The sequence below is a fragment of the Brachyhypopomus gauderio genome, chromosome 4, assembly GCF_052324685.1.
Source record: "Brachyhypopomus gauderio isolate BG-103 chromosome 4, BGAUD_0.2, whole genome shotgun sequence".
Classification (NCBI taxonomy): Eukaryota; Metazoa; Chordata; class Actinopteri; order Gymnotiformes; family Hypopomidae; genus Brachyhypopomus; species Brachyhypopomus gauderio.
Window position 1 is genome coordinate 15,225,439 of NC_135214.1, and position 24,007 is coordinate 15,249,445.

Sequence of the window (24,007 nt, forward strand, 5' to 3'; positions counted from 1 at the left end):
AGTTAAAAATTAGACACTATATTTTTAAAAATCGCATCATCACAAAATGAAATGTATTTTTCATAAATAAAATTAAGTGATTGTGGGATGCCTCTTAAAAAGTAATTTAAGTGATACACATTTTACCGTGACAAAAAAATTCGTTGACTACATGAAAGGAAGCGGTTGCCTGAGGATATTTTAAATTATTCAGTACAATTGAACACATTCGTAAATTGGAAGGTGTTTTGCTGGACCCCTCTTGCATCACACGGGTCTATGTGACGTGCTGTGCTTGGGAGCTGTCCCGGGAACCATGGTGCTGAATCCGCAACGCCAGGAAGACTGCAAATCAGTGACAACGAGATATACTTTTCCCCGTTTGGACACTTCACCCGTTTTGTGAAATTTGACTGATACGGGATTCGCAAACCAACTCGATAGTGCTTTACTCGGATTATAGCCCATTTCATGGCCACAACCTCCCGGAGACAGGCACAATCCTAAATGACAAGGATGTGCAGAGATAGAATCGAGTTCTGCTGAAAGTCCAGCCTCACAGAATACAATTGAAAGTAGCCAGCATAAATATTCTGAACGTTTCTCGCGGGATTAGTTATAGCCTACGTTTATTTGCGATCGTTAATGAAGATGCTGCGGAGAGTCGTCTGGCTAGAGAGGAATCACAGGCAGAAGTCCTGGAAACTACAGGGGTTTTTTAGCCAATAAGGACATTCTGCTCTTGAGGTGCCAGCGTGCGTGGAGTGCTTGAACTGGACATTCTTGAGAACTGGACACAATTTCAGCTTGAATAATTCTTTTTCGACATTAAAATGAACCTTTGTATGACATGACATTTTTATAGCTTAGACGTCAGTTTCTAATTTAACTTGTGGGACCAAAAAAACAGGTGCAATTTGGATTAGAGTTGGATTACTACTTAAGATTTTTTTACTACTTCATAATATTTTTTGTCTTGACCGAACACATGGCTTTTAACACCCGTTTAAATCTTTGCGATCTGTATATATTTGGAATGTATATTTGATAAAGTCGTACGAATTTTCTTAGAGTCTGAGGAGCATCGTACATTTTAACAATGAAGCCAAGTTAAAACGATCGTGCTTTACACAAGAAGATTGTTTCGAATCTCAGACCAGCAAGTTTGTTTTTAAAGGAATATTGGCAAACCCAGACGTCATATTTTACATTATTAATAAAGAGTGCTACTAAACTTTCTGTCTCTCTAGAAGCTGACAGCAACCAGTATTATTGGGCATTTTTTTTACCTAGGGACGGATACTGTGCAGCCACGGTATGCTGAAAGGCCGCTGTTGTTTTCTTTTCAATGACCTGAAGGTGCTGCTGCTCAGGCCACAGACTTCGGGTGATCATCCCGGCCCCATGAGCGGACAAACGCACCATAACAGCGAAGTCAACTCGTACTCGTGCGTCGCGAGCAATAACAACACGCTGCGCGCCCATCGACTCCAACACTGGAATACCCCGTCAACAGAGGACGCTGTGGGAACGGAGTTACAGAAGGATACGGCGGGCTGGTCGGACACGACAACCGAGCTCTCCGGGGCTCTGCGCAACAGCTTCTCCACTGATGAGTTCGTCAAAGATAAACGGGATGAGAGGTTCTCCTTCATCAGTTATGCCGAGGGCACCCCTGTGTGCCGGATATGTTTTCAAGGACCAGAGCAGGTATGAAGTCACACAATGCTAGTTATAAAGCTGAACGTTTAATCACAACCCTGTTTGTCTTATAAGATAATGGTGAAATTAAACATTCATTAATTCACAAACATTAGCCTAGAAAGGAACTATTTACCTTGGGTTCTTGTCTTGTATCTAGTTGCAAGACAGAGTTTAAGCCTCAGAAATATGCAGTAAAAGGTACACAAACTACAGAGTTGAAATTACATTGTTACAATTACAATTTATTTCATAAATAATATTAAATAGTTTTAACATAAATAATGCTACCATCACACTTCATAGTGTGATAAAGAGCAAATCTGCTGGTGAAGTTGTTAAGTAGACTTGAACTAAAACATTGGTCACATTTTTCAGAGTTCATTCATTTATTGTAGGTTCTGTTTTGGTAGAGCAGAGTAGTTTATGTTCACACCCTCCCCAACAATCCACATAAATACATTTGGTTGAAGCTGCGATGTCACTTGAAGTGTGCTGGGTTCAGAAATGCATTTCTTCAAGGCTAAACCATTGCTGGAAATCTGTCATGGTGCCTTCACGTTTGTAACACGGTAAAGAGCAGCTTGTGTTTCAGCCCCTGTTACCTGAGCACAGGTTTCACCTGTACAAAAAGAAAGGAACCTGAGCCCATTGAGCAGTGATGGATACTCTGCTCCTCTGCTAAATGTTTTGCATAAAGTAGCACTTCCAAACCAACATGGATGGAGCGGGTTCAGTATCCACAGCTCTCCACAACCACAAACTTCTGTATTAAAAAAAAAAAACTTTTTGTTAGACCATGTCGAAATGGCTAATGTCTAAGCATTTCCAAATTCTCAGGGGATAGTTTATGTGTACTGCCGTGAATCAAACAGTAGCATTTCTAGCTGACCTCTGCCTTGCTGTTTTATTAAATAGTCAAGGAGAATGCCGTCGTGATGTAGACCTCAAGTAAATCATTTTCCTCTGTCTCCTTCAATTACCAGATTGTAACCTGAAGCAACTGGGGTGTGTTATTTAGGAGCCTCAGCAAATTTGCTGCTTTTGTATGAAATACAAATGGTAGCAATCTAGTACAGAACCCAGAGATATTAAAGCTTCATACAAAAAATCTATCAGGCTACAGTTCTATTTGGAAGGGAAAAAAAAACCTATATTGTAATGTCACTGTTGTTGCAGGTACAGAGACAAAGCCAATTAGAACATGTTTTGAGATAATGAACAAAGAAACAGAGAGAGCAGGCGAATTCCCATTATAAAAGTAGGATTAAGAATGTATTACTTGTCCCTTTAGTTTAGTATATGCATGTTCTACTGATTTGACAATCACCAGAGATGTTGTCAATCAGTGTAAGAATAGTAGATGAATATAAGACAGAATAATGTTATATAGTCACATTTGTATAGTTGCATCTGTGAGCCACATTGTAACACTTAGTTTGGCTTCTGTTTTAATGCAAAACAAGGAAGTAAAGCCTGGATGCAGAACAATTTTACATTGTGTCTTCTTGGGCCCATTCATGCATTTACAGCTGAGACTGTTTGCTCAACAGGAGATGACACTACACATAGATCACCATATGCAAATCAAAGCATATGATGTATATGCTAATTCATGAGGATGGAGATACTAAGACCTTTATTCTCTTATACATACTGTTTTCTCCATTGTTTTTGCTCAATCTTAGCCTTGCCATGTTAATGGCTTTGTCCTGTACAAAGCATGCAGGCATGTTTAGGCAGGATATTTCAAGCCATGCCATTATTGTACCTGTGTGCCCCATGTGTGCAAGCATGCATACACACACACACACACACACACACACACACACACACACACACACACACACACACACACACACACACACACACACACACACTGCACAAATTGGCAGCATTGCTCCCAAGAGCCACACCTAACTCTTCATCTAACTCTCCTTCTGTTGTTCTTAAAGAGGGAGCTATAGAGAAGGTATCATGCCTGTTTTGTAGACCACACTCTGATGATGTGAAAATGCTGTAATCATACAGAATTTGCACAGCATTTTATTTAAATTTCTACATACGTTCTGAAGAGTATAAGGTATGCATGGCTGTGCTTTGAATAAGCCGTGGAGGCTTGTCTACATATCAGGCTCTGCAATAACACAAGTCAGCATTCCACTCCACTGCCATATTAAAATCTCATCACAGTGCCCCTGGCAAGCCCCCCCCCCCCCCCCCCCCCCACACACACACACACACACACACACCACGGCAATGGAAAAATCTATTTATTTCAGTGCAGCTTGAGGCTGTTCTCATGTGGGTCCTTTGTTGTGGAGTACATCTGTGTACCATTAAGAGTGAAAACCTGCCCTTTCCTGATATATATTTCTTTTGTTGCTTGTGATAGATGCATTTCATATCTCCTCTTTGAAGTGGCAAAGATGTTGCACTGTTTTACACAGCAAACAGCCAAATCTTATACAGAGGTTTGGAATTTACACAACCAGGCTGCCAAGATTATGGTTCAAGGGACTAAGACATTTTCTTTGACCTATCAGACCTTTAAACAGTCACACGGCTTTTACGCAGTAGAATAATTACACGGGAACTGTTTTTCTTAATGTTTTGCTCACTAGCACATTTTGTGAATCTTTCCAAACAGAAGAATCAGTCTGTAAGAATAATGTAGTAATCTTGGATACAGTTATGCACCTACTTCAGACATTAAAAGTTTTGGGTATCAGACTACATCAAACAAATTATGTGATTCACACTGGTGTTCCAAAATGAAGAATTTAGTAGATTCCACCTTCTGGCCTCTCAGGCTTAATATTATGAGTGATTATCCAGTGCAGCATGTGTCTAAATCACGGTGCATATCTTTTTTTTTTTTTACAAACAGGTGGGGTTTTTGACACCAGTTTTAATGACTTGTGATTCTGTCTTCATCTGAATTAAAGTAGCTGTTAAGTTTATATGTAACTTTTTTTTACATAATTCCTACAAGCATTTAATGCAAATCAGGACTTTTAATTATGCCAGACTTAACTGGATTTACAATAAACAGAGTGTCAGGTGGTTGTTTTCAGCATGCTGATGAAGTTTAGCTTAAGTTCAGACCCTTTTTTTATAATCTGCAGAGCAAGTTAATGAGATGTAAATTTGCGCTAGAGTCATGTCATGTCTTGATTTAGAGCACTACACCACCAACGGCGTCCAAAGAGATTTTTCCTTTGAATGACATACTCGAACCTCCAGTGTTTATGCAGCCACCCAACACATCCCTGAGACAGCTCCGCGCAGGTTTGCACCGAAAGCTCTCGTACTTGCTGCAGGCCATTAAATAACTTGTCAGGGACGTTTCGTGGCGTGAGCGAGAGAGTGTATGCGCAGCAGATTGTCACCATTGTAATAAGAGCACGACTGCCGTTTCTGACTCTCCGCCCTGAGTGCACGAAGGTGGATTAGCCTGGGTGCCTGGCTGGCTTCCCTTACTCTCCCTGGGCTGTCTCACTTCCATTGGTCAGTGCAACTCTCCTCATGCGCTCCTGCCAAGTCGCTCCCACCGTGTCCATCTGCAGACGGGCCTGTTCCTGCACCGACGCTCACCACCCGCTTCCTCACGCTGCTTCGGCTGAGGTGTCACCCCCTTATTTAACACCGGCGTTCGTTTTTTTTTTTGTTCCCGACCAAACCCTGTGACCGCAAGCCCGTCTCTTTGGTTCAGAGTGTAGGCATTGCAGCATTCGCGCCATGCATGACAACATCGAGACATGCATGTGCCTTCTGTCTCAGATTCCAGCGCCATCCGCGTTCCTTCGGTCGTATAGTGACCCCCGTGCTCCTGTATCGTGACCTGGCCTGCCAGTTGCAAAAGTTCCATTTTAATGACGTGGCCCTGTGTTTTCTTTGAGAAGCTGAGGCAAGGTGCTAAAATTAAATCTCGAGGCTGGGCCCCAAACTCTGTTCTCTCGGTTCCTCCCCGAGAGAACAGAGGGAAGGCACACCGAGTATCTGCATATTCACGTTGCTCTGTGGGAAGGTGGCGCGTTTGGGCTGAGTTGACCACTCCAACTGCGCAGCACCTGTTCCTGACTGTGCTCTCCGCTCTCCGCCCTCTGCCAGAGCTGCCTAAAGATTTCAGCCCGATCGTTATTTCTATAACAGTATCGTTTACAAACATGCAAACAGAAGTGCTGCTCCGTATGTCCCCGCTGCCTGGTGTCACATCATAACTCGCTTTCTTGCACGCCGTCCTTACACTCTGCTTGAATTGTTCCACATGTGTAACATACAGAGATCGTACAGGGCTGCAGAACTGTGTTTGAAATTGGACAGTGTGAGGCTTTTGCCAATAACTGGCTGTTATTTATGGATTTGCCATTATTACAGTATTGTATGCTATAGAATATAGTTGTAACTGCACATACTGGTTTTGGTATTGAACATTAAATCTTTATGAGGTTTCACTGTTTAAATTAGTTCCAATGTACCTGTTACTCTAACCACTTTTTTTCATGGTGTTTCCTTCCATTGGTACATAAATTAGAGACCAATTTTACAACCTAACTGATATCCACAGACTGATATGCATTAATAGATACTAATTCATTTATAGCCACTGAAAGTCATCTGTAGTTCTCTGGTGCTCAGGATTATAGAGCACAACTGTGTTATGTGCATGCTGGCACGTGGGCAAGTGATCTGTGTTCAGGCCATCGATTGGTTTGCAGTTCTAGAGCCGGAGTGGCTAATCGGGAGATTCAGGAGGATTCCCGATGGGCCTGCTCATGTCAATCTCTAGTTTGGGCCGATTAGGAGGGAAAAATTATTTTGGGCCGGATTTGGGCATGAAACTCCCGGGCTGAAAAAGGGGTCCACTCCGGCCCTGTGCAGTCCTATAGTCAAAGGTTTGAATCAAGGTTATTAAATATGGCAGACAGAAATCTGATTGGTTGAGGTATAAATCCCAGAAGTCTTGGCTTTCATTCTAGTGCCCTTCTCACCATTCGCAATGTATAGAGGTATGAATGGGACAAAGCAGATGCATTAAAGCACTTGTAGAAAAGAAGAGATTGAGAGTTGAAGAAAGTTCATGAGAATATAAGACTAGTGTCAGGACCATGTTTGATGAACAATATCCGTGATTATAAAGAAGCAATTCCACAAAAAAGAAAGAAAAATCTCATTAAATATGCACAGGGCAATAGATATGATTGGACATGCACATGAGTAGGACCTGTTGCTTGGACCTCTCCAGTTCTTTGGAATAATAATAGTAATGTCAGGACCCTCATGTGCCGCCTTTACATTATTAATATTGTAACAACAGGACATAAATGACCAAACCTAAGCTTACCTGCTTTCTCACATATCCTTCCTTCAGTCCAGGTCAGCCATTGTAATGTGTCTATGTCTGTGTGTGGTGTGTGTGTGTGTGTGTGTGTGTGTGTGTGTGTGTGTGTGTGTGTGTGTGTGTGTGTGTGTGTGTGTGTGTGTGTCAGGGAGAGCTGTTAAGCCCATGCCGCTGTAGTGGCTCTGTTCGCAGTACCCATCAGCCTTGTCTTATTAAGTGGATCAGTGAGAGGGGTTCCTGGACATGTGAGTTATGTTACTACAAGTACCAGGTCATTGCCATCAGCACCAAGAACCCGCTGCAGGTGAGTGTCCACTCTCACACTGCTGCTGTTACACCTTGGGTGTCTGTGGAAAGTTCAGACGTCTGCTTAGCAGATCTAAATCTAAAACCTAAATCGAGTTTCCACGACCCCTCCACTTAACAGTGACCTCCACTGAAAAAAAAAACAATGAATATTTACTCACATCGCAAAGTTTTAAATAAATAAATAAATAATGTGATTCTATGAAGAACACATTGTGAATACATGTTCTTTTGTTTCTTAAAGTGGCAGGCCATCTCGCTAACAGTAATAGAGAAGGTGCAAATCGCAGCCGCCATCTTAGGTTCGCTCTTCCTCATCGCCAGCATCTCGTGGCTCGTGTGGTCGTCCTTCAGCCCCTCGGCCAAGTGGCAGCGTCAGGACCTGCTCTTCCAGATCTGCTACGGCATGTACGGCTTCATGGATGTGGTGTGCATCGGTGAGCATGGGGCCTGTCTCTCCTGCATGCAGAAAGGCTTGGAAATCGTAGGGTTTGATTGGGGTTCTGCATCTCACTCCTGAGAGACTCCAGCAAGTTAATCTGCTGCATAGAGTTCCAGATTGTTAGTCCACTTTAGACTTTGCATTCTCAAGTGCAGATAAGAATAATTGGTAAACATTAAGTCACTTGGATCTCTTGTTCATCAGAGGAAGGTAGTAACTTATTTTAAAAGACCCAAAGTTACTTTTGAGGGAAAATTACTGCAGTATCCTATGAACTTTGATATTAAAATGTAAGTGGGATTTCACTTTACATAGCTTGCAAGCTACTAAATGTTGGCTTGCAAATAGTGGCTTGTGTTTTAAGCAGCAAAGATAGATCCTTAGCAGCAATGCATCTGTATAACTGCTTGCATAATAATGTGATTATTGATAAAACATTGATCACTCAAAAATCACTCAAGAACATTGATCACTCAAAGGTCACTCAAGAACATTGATCACTCAAGGTGTGTTTTGCTGTCATTACTGTTGACCACTTTGTGTCTGCTGCTAACTCCACCATCTTGATGTGTTCCACCCATAAATCCACCCATGTGTGTGTGGTATAAAATAACTAAGTAAGATTAGTTTGCTTGAGTTGTATCTATGTTACTATAATTGTAATCACCAGACGCACCCTCTCCACTCTTGAAACTCTAACATTTTAACTACAGATTAACTCATTATATTACATACATTTAAAAATCCACAAATATTTGTGCTTCTTATACTTGTTAGAGTGAACTTGTGTTCATGGTTCCTTGGGAAAGAAAACACAAATCAAAATTAGAGAGTCATTTAGAAAACAATCAGGGAGAAAGACACCAGGAATACCTAATTGATATAACCTCTGCATCGTGATTGAATAGTCTCACTTGAACGATTCTGGGCCACTAGTGTAAATTAGAAATATGCTCTGAGATCTCTGGGCTCTTGATATATTCAGCTCAAGCCAAACACCAATTTCATAGAATACTAATAGCACATAAACACACACTTAGAGTGAGAGAAAGAGAGAGAGAGAGAGAGAGAGAGAGAGAGAGAGAGAGAGAGAAAGGGAGAGAGAGAGAGAGAGAGAAAGGGAGAGAGAGAGAGAGAGAGAGAGAGAGAGAGAGAGAGAGAGATTTAATTGTTCAAAAGAACAGATAAAATTAGAAGATAATATCAGGCCAGTTTTCAAATTTAAAAAAGAACTGGGGAGTTGAGCATGAGAGAATGAGCAGGGGGTTATGGGTGATCAGGGGGTTATGGGTGATCAGGGGATTATGGGTGAGGAGCTGTAAACTATGCCTTGAGTGCTACGACTGACTGTGAAGGGCCATTAATGCCAATGTGCGGAGGTGCATATGGCAGCCTGCAGGCACTGCTGAAGAAAAGGGAACGCTAGCGTTGATGAAAGTATCGACTGAAATACTGTTCCCAATGAAGGGCAAGGAAGTAATCATCAGTTCCTAGAACACAGAGAAAATAGAAGCAGCATATCAGCTAGAGTTAAGAGGAACTCCTGACTCCAGTCTTAAATTTGAGGTACGACAAAATTTTGTCATTGCTTACACCGTGAAACTCCACCCTGCAATCATTTGCTTCAGCAAACAACAGGTCATGCTGTCAAATGAAGATAACATGAGATATATTTAGGATCTGTAGTTTAGGCTCTTTCACTGTTACCTGACCTGGTGATTAACCTCTTTTCCTCAGTAAATGGCATTTTTTAAATCGTTTCTCATTTCACTACATTGTGTCTGGCAGGATCTTTTGGGAGTTTGTGCACCAAATTGGTTTTACCTTCATCTCATTGACTTGTTCGATGTTGAGCCATGTATGTATTTTGTATGTATTTTGCTTGATGCGTATCTATGTGGTGTTTGTTGTACCCTAAGCCTTACATTAGACGTACTCCCCCTTAATGATGGTCTCTGCAATACAGTGCTTTCAGTTATCTCATCTCTGGGTAGCACCATATGCATCACATCATGCACACTGGCTCTGAGCTGGGCAGCTGGCTCCTGCTCCTAAGCAGTATGGTCCAAACATTTTCACTTGGTAGAAAATGTTATGGAAAAAAACAAGGGATCCAGGACTCTAGCAGAGAGGACCCAGCAGGCTGCTGTGTGTCATGTTTCTGCTTATAGTCCTGATTAGTAGCTCTGCTGCATGTCAGTGGTTCCGCTCACGAGTTTGTTATTAGCTAATAAGCAAAATGAGGCATATTAGAACCAGAAAAAGAGAACTTGTGTAGTGGGATCTTTTTTAAACACTAGCTAGAATGTTAGAGCCAAAATAAGACAAATCATTTTAGAGTCAGAGCTGTTAATGTACAGTAGCATAAAACGAAGGTGCGGTTAAATAAAGTGATACAAGCTGCCTCCTTTCGTACGCCCGCAGCTCTGATCGTCCACGAGGGCCCCTCTGTGTTCCGCATCTTCAATCGCTGGCAGGCGGTCAATCAGAAGTGGAAAGTCCTAAACTACGACAAGAAGAAGGACAGCGAGGAGAAGAAAGCCATCGAGGAGGGCGAGTGGACACTTTCGCTGCAGGAAGGGGACTTATCTCCCTCCGCCTCCTCGCTGGTGGCAGCCGCGGCGTCCCCGGGTCCCGGCACGGCCGGCACTGCGGCGGCGGGCTTCGGCTCGGATGACTCGGCACACGACCGCGCCAACGGGGCGGCTGGGGGCGACCAGCACTGCCCATACACCTTTCTCCATCTCCTCAGCCACCTGCGGCCCCATGAGCCGCGTGGGCAGCCCGTCCCGCCCAGCGCCGCCGTCAGCAACCAACCCAGGGAACTGGTGATGAGAGTAACCACCGTGTAGGGCGGAGGGGCACCGGTGTTCTTATTGTTATGGACATGGGAAGTCATATAAGCACAATGGAGCGACAATTTTTTGTGCAAAACTGTAGTCCTTGCCTGAATGGAACAAAAGCACATGCCATTTCCGTTTGAAGTGCATATTCTGTTAGGATGAACATCCTATCCAGTGCTCAGGGCTCTGGATGCTGTGTCTCATTTGATGCGTTTGAAGTGTGTGGATAAAGGGTATAACATGAATTTGCATATCTTTAACCTGTACACAGATGGGGAGGATACATTTTTCCCTTTGCTGCAGCATTGCAGATAGAAAAAAAGTGTTTTCTGCTGGTCTTTCCAGTATATCTGTGTCTCTCAATCAGCCTGTCACTGTGTTTTCCCAAGAAGCATTGCACAAGTGAAATTCAGATTTCAGGCTAAATGAAGATGACTGTCTTATGCTTGTTGTGTGATTTCAAAAGCCATTATTGTCTCAATCACATGAATTGCCATTACGTGTTTGTCACGTTATCAATTTCCACATGGTGTTTTAAGATTATTTTTGTCTTGTTGATATTTCACATCTACTAAAGACGAAATAAACTTCAGCTATGCTGATGTGATCAAGACCATTAATGTCTAATGTGAAATTATATATGAAATAGTAAATACAAACATGGAAAATTTGTTTAAGGATTTTGTGAAGCCAGGCATTCTTGGGTCCTTTCCTGTGTTTTTAAACTAGCCTGGTTCTATATGGCTGGATGTGGATAACAAGAGAGCTTTAGTAAAACACCAGGCTCTGCTGGGCTTCAGGGGTCTCCGTCTGTGACCACAGAATAATTCAATCCGTGAGGTGCTGGTATAAACGGGCAGAAGATACAATAACTGCTTCCCTTGGAGGAGGGTTACTCAGAGTTCACCATGAATTCATTTGCCTCACTCTACACTCCTCTTGAAGTCAGAGCCTTCTGGTGCACAGCTTGTGCAAAAGAGGTGAAGTATGAGGAGGGAAGCCCAATTGAGAAGAACATAAATGTTTAATGTATTTTTTGAGAGGAGGTGACAGGCATGCACTTTGTAGTCACGACCCAGGCTGTATTTCTGTTTGTCATTTTGCGGATCACGCTTGCCGTCTTTAGTCCTGACGACCTTTCTTTTACCTCATTATTAGCGATTGAAGGTGCTTTAGATTGTCCCATTTTGTTCCTGAATGCTTAAAGGTACCCTTAACCGATAAAGGCAAACTTGTTGTAGCCCTGATGTAGCCGTCAAATCAGTTCACATAACCGTAAATGCCTTTTTGAAGTACGTTTGATATATGAGGCGTGTTTCACTTACAGTATTAAATCACTTATAAAGGTGGATCCTGACACATGATGCCTGAATATTAACTGTAAACAAGATAATAGCGGCTTAGTGGATAGGAAGGAAAAACTTTACTTTGATGTTACTTTTGGGTGTTTCATAACCTATAAGCTAAGCATTTCATTTAACCGCCGTCCCATTGAGTCCAATTTCATTTAGTCATTAACTCTAATATGATTTTATGAGAAAAGTACAAATCAGTACCGTAGAAACATTGCACCAGTACAATAAAAAGTCACCTTAATCTCAGTGGTGGAGAAATGATATAAAATATCCATGCAGTCTCATAACCCAAGAGAGTATGTCGCAACACCCAAAGCACAAAGGTATGAAACACTGATCATGCAGCTAAAAAACCCACCCTGTTCTCCTGCTCTCCGTGTCCTGCCCCTCCCCATTAAGAAGGAGAAGAAGAGAGAAGAAAAGGGAACCCTGCAGTAGCGCCCAGCTCCCTTTCCATTTGAAAGAAAGTCATTACAGGTGGTTACATTTTTGTTCTCAGACCGATGACATTAAAATGCTGCGGCAGTACAAATCTCAGCCTGTAGGGAATGAAGCTTCAGCCCTTCCAATCTCTAAGGTGATCCACTTTAATTCTGCTTCATTAAGCTGACAGAACTGTGTCAGGAACATGGTGCATCCACACGAGCAAGAATAATGATAGAATGATAAAACAGTATTAAGGCAATATCAGGCCCTGGACATGACCAAGATTGTTGGTACAGAAATTTCACCAAACCCCTAAATATACGTTACGACAGGGCAGTTAGAACTGTATTTGAATTTAATTATTTACACGAGGTCGCTCCTGTGCAAAGACATTTCTCCTTTTCTGATCAATGAACCATCTCTTGTACACTAGGTTACTCTAGTGCCCGACATACTAAGGAATATTTATCAGCTCTCTAAAGGCAAAGAACAGTAATAACACTAGTAGACATTAGCATCAATCAGTGGATACACAAAGGTAATTTCCTCTGGCCATTATTTCAACATACATGTTCAAACATATTACGTTTTTCTTCAACTTTTTGATTGCCTGAACTTGAATCCTGAAGCAATTCACAAACACACCTATATGCTTGAGATCTCCATCACTGGTGGTGTTCATTCATCGTGTTTTGGCAGTACTTTGGAGATGTTTTTGAAGTGCTGCCAAATGACAAGACCCCAGAGGCAGGATTCATTGGATGCAGGAGCAACTAGAGGACTACAGACCTGAAGATGCAGCAGTTTCACAAGAGCCGTACTGAACTCCACATTAACGTATAACAAGGACACACAGTGCCACTGATATGAAGCACTCTGACTTATGACCCATTTCGTGCTTTTTTATTAGTAGTATTTTTTACAATGGATGTTCCCACTGCTGATGTGTGTAGACTGTGGCAAAATAAATAATGCTTAAGATGTATTTCTTATAACTTCAATACTGTATTTAGTAATGTCAGAGATATGTACTGAAATTCTAAATTAATGCAGCACTACAAGTTCAAATTTAGATGTGATTTCAGTAACCTATAAAGTTGTGTAAATCACACACTTCAGCCTAGCACATCAGGTCAACATACAAACACCACCGAATGTCCCCTGGAATTGTGAATGGATGTAGGGACTGATTAGGTCCTTGTCCTGAAGATAATTAAGTATTGATGCATGCACTGCAAATGTATGACAGCCTGCCAACCTTAACGTTCATTAAAGTTTCACCTTGTGCAGAGTTAATGCTAAATATGGCATAAAAAACACATTTAAAGGAATAATACATTAATGTACAGAGTAGAAATATTTAGATCAATACACAACAGGATACAACCCAGAACTGTCAAGAACAGACTTACTGCCTAGATGAAATGCACTCCAGATTATCCAGTTATGCCTCTGTGTTACAGGCTCTGAAAGTCAGAGTAGTGGATTCAATCATCTGATCATTTCCTCTCCCTCAAACATCAGACGATTCTAGAGGTAGATAAATGCAGTGAAACTGACACACTGACACATATCCTGAACAATATTAAGAGGTTAAACAATTAAGATTTTATTTGTAAAGAATTACAGTAGGTAACAGTTCAGGCATCAATGGTACATCATCGTGAGGAGAAATAGCTAATTACAGCCTTTTCCAGTGAAACAAGGCATACTTCAATCAAAGTTCTCTCATGGCTAAACAAGAACATTGGTGTGGATTAGCTTGGATTCTGTTCTGTGTGATGTTGAAAACTCCTGTATGTGATGCTGAAAACTATATATAAAAAACAAGCTTTCTTTGTTTTTATCTTTCTTTTTCAAAAAACAAGTAAAAAAAACCCTCATTATGCTTCAAGACAGCATGAATTATTTACTGTGGCACAAAAAAAAAACAAACACAATATGAAGTGGATTAGCAGCACTGTTTTAGAGAGTCTTCACTTAAAGCACTAAACTGAAAATCCAGGTAAGGCCAGATGGCGCTCTGACGAAGAGGAAGGTAGTGAAGGCGAAAGGACCAGCAGCTGCAGGCACGATCACATCATGTCCAGCTGGGTTAAGGAGAAGAAGCACACATCCACATTAGCCATGTTCCAAAAACCCATAAAACAAATCTACAGCATTCAGCAGACACTCTTATCTCGAGCTCCTTACTGCACTTACCAAATCATCCACATCTCCTCCATCTTCTGGGGGAGGAGTGGCTACTTCTTCCATTTTCTCTTCGAAGAGCAAAAACTACAAGAGGTAAAAGTGCCTTTAGTTAGGATTGTACATAGACATGCAGACAGGAATGCTTCACCACCAATGTTTTAGACTAGTGAAGAAACATGAGAATGGTGAAGGCACTTTCAGCACCTGGCAGGCCTCTTGTTTGGATACTGAGCTCCCCTCCTCCTCATCCTTGCTGATCAGCGTTAGGGCATCTGCAAACAGCGACATTAGTCATGACTGCATCTACACGAGTGTAAAACATGTGCTCATATTGGTACAGACCTTGAACAAGAAGGTCCCAGAATTCCTGAAGATTCCGGTCAGGAACACCCTTCTTTAGAGACTGCATGTAGTTGTTGAAAAGCTCAGCATTTGATGTCTGGACAAGTTTTAAAAAGTGAAAGAGTTAGTTTTTTGTCTTTTTGTTTTGAGTTGATATTTTCTTCAGTCACAAATCATTTTAGTCATAACCAGTAAAAAGTTTGTTTATGCTAATAAGAATATAAGAATATTGGATACATTAAAATGATAGGTAAATTGTGGTACATTTGTTTTAGTGCAGTATTACAATAATGACATTAATGATAACCGATGTTTGTAGGGATATACAGTTTAAAAGAAAAAAAAGATACCTTTGTTAACATACAGAGCCATACAGTTGCTTATGATGTGGTCATGTGCATAAATATATGTGCTATATCAGAAGATTCAAGAAGAATGCATAAATATTTAGGACATACAAAATGAAAATTCCTGAGATTAACTGGTATGCATATTATAGTAGGCATACTTGTCATTTATAATTAGTAATGCCTGCGGTGTCATGGATGCATAAATTGCTGCCTTCTGTGGTTCCAGAAGTGATTCTGTTAAATGCATGAACGGTAGTCTTGTGTCAGCTAAGTGAGTTTAAAAAAATCCAGAGCCACTTAATAGCTAAGGAGCTTCTAGCCAAACCAGCTTTGTTGGTTTGCTAGACAGCATCTTTGTTAGTTCAGCTATAAGCTGACACTAATCGATTGTTAGTGCAAACCCTAACTGAATACAGAGCCTAAATTGAGCGCCCACCTTGATGGCCTGCTCCCTGAAGGCCTGCACGCAGGTGATGGTCTTCATGTAGTACTCCGTGCTCCGGTTGCCCAGCAACTGCTCTATCCTGCGGGTCAGCTGCTCACACGCTGCCACGAAACCAAACCGAGAGCAGAGTCGGTGGCAGAGAAGGCAGGAGCTATCCAACGGTACCGTTATGGGTCGCACAGAATGACTGCGGCTCATGCAGCACCATTACGGCTCACTCCGCACCATTACGGTTCACGCCGCACCATTACGGCTCACGCAGCACCATTACGGGTCACACAGAATGACTGCGGCTCACGCAGCACCATTACGGCTCACGCAGCACCATTACGGGTCACGCAGCACCATTACGGGTCACACAGAATGACTGCGGCTCACGCAGCACCATTACGGCTCACGCAGCACCATTACGGCTCACGCAGCACCATCGTCCTGAAACAACGACCACCTGTACAGGAAGGGACAGAGCAGGCTGTACTTCCTGAGGAGGCTGTGATCGTTTGGCATCTGCCGGAAACTCCTGTGGATGTTTTATCAGTCTGTAGTTGCCAGTGTCCTGTTCTACACTGTGGTGTGCTGGGGGAGCAGCATATCCAAGAAGGACACATCCAGGCTAGACAAACTGATCAGACGGGCTGGCTCGGTGGTCGGCATGAAGCTCTCTGGTGACTGTGGCAGAGAAGAGGACCCTGGACAAACTGCTGGGCATTATGGACGATGCCAGTCATCCTCTGAACTCTGTCATCAGTAACCAGAGGAGTGTGTTCAGTGACCGACTGCTACTTCCCAAGTGCAGCACCAACAGGCTTAAAAACTCCTTTGTCTTTCAGGCCATTAGACTATACAACTCCTCTTTGCAGGGGAGGAGGGGTCACAGGAAAACGGACTGATAGAAAGCAAAATAACTGGCTATACACTATAACTCCAAGGATCACCAAACATTAACAGTGCAATAATTTTATTTATCTATTCTATTATTATTATTATTATTAGAAACTGAGTGCAATAGTTAAATCAGGTGCAATACCCCTTCTGCTGGACACTCTGGCTCGAATATTCTATAGTTTTTTTACTATTTATCATTATTATTATTATTTAAGTAGTAGCTTTTAGTTATTTAATCTGTGTATGTATATCCATTTATTTTTTTCCTACTGTAATGATGCAGCTGGAAACTCAATTTCCCTGAGGGGAACCTCCCAAAGGGATCAATAAAGACCGACCGACCGACCGATCGGTCAAAACCATCCGACAAAACCAACCAACCGACCGACCGACCGACCGACAAAACAAAATCAGTGATTAATCAGGCCATGGAAATGTCTGTTTCTCCTGACAATTCACACAAACAGAAACGAAAATACGAATGTAAAACTGACACGACACAAAAGTCTTAGCATAGAATGTACGGTCTGAAGAGGTCAGGTAATATTCAGCCTGCAGAATCTCATCTACTTCTTAGACTCTGGAATACAAGTTACTATGGCTGCTGTACAGGCAACAATAAATGTATGAATGGTGTGTTTAAATCTCACCCTGGTCAAACGGAATTGTCTTCTGCTGAATTAAAGTGTGGAAGTCTTTTGCAGGGTTCACACTACCAACCTGCAGGGGGAGAGCAACACAGAGGCATCACTCTTGAGATCCTGTTGATTGTGTATAGAATCACAAGCTATATGGAGGAAGCTAGAATAATATCTGATCCAAGCTCTTACCTCACAAAACCATAAACATGAGTTACATGTTTACAACACGAATGTATGGTATAGTTTTATGCTGTATTAAATAAGGCATTATATTTTATTAGCCTGCTGCAGTACCACAATCCTGCAATGATCCATTTAGCTAATCAAATTTATTTAAAATCATTATCTTCAATCAAATACATTATCTTGCTTTGCATGTGTGTAGTAATGCAAATAATACCAAATACATAATTTTTCTGAAATATGACCACAGTTCATTTCATCCTCTCTCACCGAAGTAACGTTTCCCTCAGAAATCTCTCCCAGACTGAACTTGTCCTGTTCATCAATCTTCAGTTTCTTAGCATCTGGATCGTCACTGCAAGCAGAGGAAATTTCGACTCTGTAGCCCGGAAATCAACTACCACAACACAGGGCTATTTTGAGTCTAGATTTAAAACTTGGTTTGGTCTATAATTTGGCTTTTCCTGTGTGAGTAAATCCAGGGATCGTATTGCAAAACAGAATTTATTGATCAGGCATCACACCACCATTGCAATTTATGGTGTATATCTTAAATTTCTCCTGAACTCTGGAAATACACTCTTAGATCTTTATATACAGGTGCAGTTGCATTTAAAATGATGAAATTCAAGCCATCAGAGACTGCTCGGACACACAAGAGCATGATCTGTGAAGACATCGCCTGGTTTCTTGGCAATACATGAAACCTAGTCTCAGACCAACAGACAACTGAAGAGCGCCATCACGGTCGGTGACTCAGTATCACATGTGCCTAACGATACAAGTCATCCCTCCCAGTTAGACCTCTCTCTCTTTTTGTTTTTTTGTGTTTTTTTTGGCTTGGAGTTTCTTACCTGTTCCCAAACACATGAGCGCTAGTCTTCTGTTCCTTTTTATGCAACACCTCCTTCAGGGGGAAACGCCTCTTCATCTCCTGCAGGGGGCCTTGACAGCAGGCGGAGACAGCCTGGGGCCGATCCAACATCCTCCTCAGCCACGGGTCTATGGGGGGCAGGGCGGTACCTGGGTTCACACCCCGATGGTGCAGGCACTGGGAGAGTGGCCCAACACACAAACATTACGGCCTGGTGCAGGGCTGATTACACAACACAACAACAAGCTTTCTGGAGACCATTTTTAATTGTATGAGCACGGCTTGTGGTTTACTAAATATGCACCAGTACATTGGCAAGTTTAGCACTGGCTCAATGAGAGGATTACACACACACACACACACACACACACACACACACACACAGATTAAAATACACATATTTTTTAAGTCTATAATTAGTATTCATTTGTGTCCAAAGATTTCAATACAAACCACAAAGGCAGCAGATTTCTGCTATGCCTCCGTGGCCAATTTGAGGAAATATCTAATAAAACCAGGGCATGGAAGTACACAAGCAGGACCTTCTACCTGGAAGAGCCTCTGGAACTGGGGGTTAGGGATGCTGTTGACCTTGAAGATGTCTTCCTTCTCTCCATCTTCATCCTCCCTCACCAGCATCATGGAGCTGATGAGAGCATCTGCTGCCGACAGCTGAGTCTCTACACACACACACACACACACACGCGCACACAGACACACACACAGACACACACTTATGAAAAGTCAAATGACAAACAACTACCAAGACTTTCATCTGGCCATCTTTGGCTCTTCACCGCTTGATTTCATATGGTTATCAAGAGTCTAACCATGTGCAGTTACTAAACATGGTCCAAATCCTCTAAGGTGTCAGCACATGAATCCTGACTGTAGAGGTTAGCCTAACACCAAAAGGTTTTTCCTCCTCTGTGCACTATATCTACATAGCGACACACAATCCTTCCAAATTCTCCCCCACCAGCAGGTGAGGAGTGTCCATTCTCAACGTGCTGCCCCTCACCTGAGGGAGCAAATTTCTTGTTGTTCTCTAAGGAGGGGAAGGTGAACTGGCGCAGGTCCTCCATATACGGCAGCTGGACGTACAGCAGACACTGGGGAGGAAGGGGACGACAGGTTTGGACACATCTAGCACATAGCCAGCGGGACAGGTGGGAGGGGCTTCGGTGCCGCACAAGCGCACGTACCTCATATCGCTTTTTGATGCAGGGAAAAGCAGCTCCCACTTGCGGGTTGCTGCGGCGGTCGTAAGCGTAGCGAACAATGGCCGCCATCTTCAAGCTGTCCAGCGCACGAATCAGGGAGGAGAGAGCAACGCCAGCATGCTGTGGGCACGCACGCAAAATATAGATCAAAACAGACCAAGCATCAAATCACCATTTTGTAGACAGAAATTAAGATTGGTTTTACAAATAAAAGCATCAGAAGATGTAATGTCAGGAAGAAAAAAGTTTCAGGGGAAAAGGGTTTTGGTTTTTTTTTTTATCCTCACCTCATCATCTTTGGGAGCAAAAACCTTTATGACTTGGCTACCCATGAAATGATGCCGACAAATCTGCATGAATAAACCATAAAATAAACTGAATTAAATTAAGTCAGAAAAAGCATGAATCCAAAAACCTGGATGTTTAGTGCACTGACTCATGCAGCTGAACACGCTTAACAACACACTCGTTCTGGTTGGCTCATTTCATGTAATTATGAACCTATTTGAAAATGATGGACCTTGGATGACTTTACACTGAGTTGCAGGTAAAGAGGTCCACCTAGTGGTGAAAGACTCACTGTCTCCTGCTTGGTAAAACCAAGCACTGCAAAACACTTTCCGTCTGACTTGTACTTCATCTGGTCTTGGTCCACTTTGGAGAACGGGACAATGTCACTTCCATATCGAAAACCTTGTAAGGGAGAAAAGAGAACTTTTGGAATTTCATTGACCTTCACAAAAAGATCTACACAGATACATGTCTAATGCTTATTTAAGCATAACATTTGGAATTCACCTTACTGGTTATGTGAATGTACACATCAAAATATACATAAAACAACATAAAACTCCAAACTGAACAACATTCCACAACCAAAACAAATGTAGAAGGGATTGACCTATCCTCTGACCCCAAAGACAACAGCCAACGGACCGGCTGCCCTGAAGTGACTGTTCTCACCCTGAATGGTTTTCTCTTTCTCCACTTCAGTCTCATTATCATCATTAAGGCAGAACACCGTCTCCCTTTTCACGTCATCTTTATGGTGACTCTCCGCTTCCACTACAGCCCAGGACTTCTTAACCTTCTCCTCACACACCTGGATGGCACACAGAGGGACGGGTCCCCAATAGCAGCTTCTTATAAAAACCATTCATGACTCGGATGACTGTGAATGAACAATAACCAGCCAAGCGATGCTCATGAGTGTCCAGATGCAGCGCAGCTCTGGATTCTGTGATCCCTGGTTCCTACTTTAACACGCTGCTGATCATTACGGCTGCTATGGTGCTCGTGGGAGAACTCACGGCTTTGTATCCAACGATACGGATGGAAATGGAGCTGCCGATGGTAAGCTGACACGGCCAGGCCATTGGTCGTCTCTCAATGGGTTTGAAGATCGAGAGCTTCTCCATTGCATCACTGCCCAACACAGATTAAATACATAAGGACCTCAATTAACGGAGCCCTTGAGGTCAAACCAGTAAATTTTTCCACAAAATGGAAATTTGATAATAAGGAAAACACACTTCAACTAAACATCTAATAAGTGAGGTTCACCAAAACTTCTTTTCAATATCAAATATGTTTTACCCGAATCTTAATGTCAAATTAATTATGGTTTCTCTATCCACTGTACCTAAAAGAGTGGACCTCCTCCAGGCCATCCTCATCGTCCAGAGAGGTCAGGATCTGCCGGACCATATCCAGCCCCTGCTTCTGCTCCCTGCTAAGGCCTTTGCCCCCTGGAGGTGGATGCCGTTGACTTGCTCCATCTCCTGCTCCATCAGCCTCTGCATCAGCATCCACAGGAAATGGGAGACTGCCGGGCAAGACACGCATGGTTTAGATATAACAAGATTAAGGACGAAGTAATATCAAAAGGTCAGAAGTGTTCTAGTTCAAATTCTGCTTAGGTTCTGCTGCAAATGTCTAAAAGTTGCATTCTGTGTTTGTAAACAGAAACAAAAATACACTGACAAGAACTGCAGAGTAATGCCAGCTTTCTTCAAGTTGCCAATGATGATGTCCAACTGATCGGCGCAGGCCGGTGTGCTGAGGTCGGTAAGCAGGGCGATGTTTAGCCTCTCATATTTCTTCCCCCTAATCATCACAGCACGTGACACCACATGATCATAAAAAATCTTGCAATAATTTACACATTTATCATCTTTATTAGGTATTGAAATAAACTTACATTGTTTCCTTCTGTAGAAGATCCATACATACAACAAGCGCATCAAGCCCTGGCAGCCATCCAGTCAAGGGTTTAATACTGTCTCATACATGTTACCTACATCATCTCAACAATGCAGATATACATGTGTGTGTGTGTGTGTGTGTGTGTATGAATATATGTATATGTATGCACAGCACGTCAACTGTCAATCATTTATTACTACTGAACTGTGTATTACCCCGCATATTGCCAGTGTTAATTATATGAATGTCATTTTTTGCAGAGAATAGTACTTATCTATTTAGGATAAATTTAGGAATAAAATCTATGAAAACAACACCATAAATTGAGTCATAAAAGCATTTGATGTAAACAGATATTTCAGAAAGGACACAGTCAGCATGCTGGTTATCAGGCTGCAGCTGATGTTCAATTTCCTCCAGCAGCTCAAAGTCTGGTATCATCAAATGTCGGTATATGGAGATGTTCTGATACTGGCCATCTTCAGCGAGGGGATTCTTAGTGCGATCAGTACCAAAAAGAACCAGCCCCAACTCATCCTTGCTTTCAGCAAAGACCTACAAAAGTTGCAAATTCATGTAAGAAAAGATACAATCTGTACATTTGCTGAACAGATTGTTAATGCCTGGATATAAATAGAAAAATATGAAAACAATGCAGTATACCTGGCGCTGGATGAATTTCTGAATGACTTTCTTAGCTTGCTCAAATGGGGGTTCCAGACCAGGGCCCGAATTAGTCATGGAGAAGCCCACATCCATGCAAAGCACCAAAGCTGACTACAGAGAGAAAATGTCTCACTAAAAATACACATTAAAATCTGCATGCTAAGATTATTATTAAATGGCATGTCTGACTAGTGAGTTCATATTTATACAGACCAACTCTCCTTCTCTGCCATTACAGTATAATATTTAGCCTACACAAGATAGAATGTAGGTACAGTTATATAGACTTAAGTAATTTAGGGGAGAGGAGCAGTGGCTACTGTACCCAACGTGTATACAACAGTAGAATAAAAACATTACTTAAGGTTTAACGATAGGCGGCGCTAATTAGCTAACAGAACATGCATGGACTTGCCCCTCCAAAACACACACAAAACCCCTGCCAACTAGTGAAACTTTTTAGAATAAATCTGTGGAGTATCTTTAGTTAAATATGTTACATAAGCACTGTTTACACTGTTATTTATTCACAGTTACTTACAATAGCTACAATCTTACACCATAAAACATTTATAGACTACAGTGGGTTTCTTAGCAATATTAGAAGGATGTTTCGATTCATAGTAAACCTAGATAAATAACCGCAGGGACGAACACAGCGACCATCATTATAATCGTTTAAATCCTATATATAAATGTTCTCTCTACCAGGCCTAACTAACATATCCTTGTTTTGAGTGAAAACGAGCTAGCTAACAATTAGCTAACCTAATAATGACAGCTCATGTGGAAAGAGGACGCTATAACTCACTGTACCCTGTGTAACATTTAATTAAACAAGACTAAAACAGCCCGCGTGTGTAAGTGCACATATGTTAAAACCTGTTTACAAATAATATCGTTACTTTTCATTTTCTCCAGTATTGTAATTGAGGTATTTTGTTGAATACCTTGGACGCTCGCGCCATCTCGGTAGTTCCACAGTATTATGGGTCCGGAGTGAAAAAGCGAACATGTCAAAAGCTGTTCCGACAGTCGCGCCTGCGTTTGGTACTTGACCAGACTAATTATTCAGGTTGGATCAGTGGGTAAGAGGCGTTTTCTAATATTTGTTGGATACTATTATAATGGCCTAAACTGTCCTTTTAGCATGGTGCTAGACATGACCAGCCTGTAGGTTCAGGTAGCCAGAACTTTTAAATTCCTCTCCCCGACTGCTAGTATGACAGTATTTCTCTGTCTCACTCTAAAAGGATGCTATGCCATTATTATTTTACACAAAAATGACTCTGGCATCATTATTCTACACATACGTATGGCAAGGTTATTACACATACATAATAAATATCAGTGAAATGCAAAAAACATGGCATGTTAATTATTACAATACAGTGTCAATAACAAGCCTGTTTACAAAACTATTATCTGCTTTTCTACATAGGACCAAGGCCAAGAATGTCCAGAATCCTGCTACACAGTCCACACATTACAACACAGTCCAGTCTGCAGTGCTGGGCCCAGTGCTATGAAAACACTGACATTTAGCACCAGACCATACAGGCCAAAAGAACCAAGGGGTTTTAATATTGATTTCACAGTACTTT

General features: G+C 42.0%; 2 protein-coding genes across 3 annotated transcripts; one reads left to right on the forward strand and one right to left on the reverse strand.

The window, feature by feature from the left end:
- Nucleotides 1-51: 51 nt before the first annotated feature.
- LOC143512347 (E3 ubiquitin-protein ligase MARCHF4-like) lies at nt 52-11,231 on the forward strand. The gene is made up of 4 exons (XM_077002539.1): nt 52-1,689; nt 7,173-7,328; nt 7,575-7,767; nt 10,197-11,231. The coding sequence occupies exons 1-4, from the start codon at nt 1,297-1,299 to the stop codon at nt 10,622-10,624; spliced, it is 1,170 nt and encodes a 389-aa protein (XP_076858654.1). The 5' UTR covers nt 52-1,296; the 3' UTR covers nt 10,625-11,231.
- A 2,100-nt stretch (nt 11,232-13,331) lies between these two features.
- LOC143512348 (X-ray repair cross-complementing protein 5-like) lies at nt 13,332-23,475 on the reverse strand. 2 transcript variants are annotated; one of them, XM_077002540.1, is made up of 21 exons: nt 23,354-23,475; nt 22,401-22,514; nt 22,109-22,292; nt 21,733-21,781; nt 21,516-21,638; nt 21,175-21,357; nt 20,843-20,957; nt 20,496-20,634; nt 20,113-20,225; nt 19,820-19,882; nt 19,515-19,652; nt 19,331-19,421; nt 18,859-18,989; nt 18,290-18,486; nt 17,706-17,790; nt 17,262-17,331; nt 15,718-15,827; nt 14,932-15,028; nt 14,794-14,861; nt 14,599-14,673; nt 13,332-14,486 (listed from the first exon to the last, which is right to left on the reverse strand). In XM_077002540.1, exons 1-21 carry the CDS (start codon nt 23,369-23,371, stop codon nt 14,472-14,474), a joined length of 2,178 nt encoding a protein of 725 aa, XP_076858655.1. In that variant the 5' UTR covers nt 23,372-23,475; the 3' UTR covers nt 13,332-14,471. The 2 variants fall into 2 exon arrangements, with proteins under 2 accessions (XP_076858655.1, XP_076858656.1); XM_077002541.1 differs by having other exon boundaries at nt 23,309-23,364.
- Nucleotides 23,476-24,007: the final 532 nt, after the last annotated feature.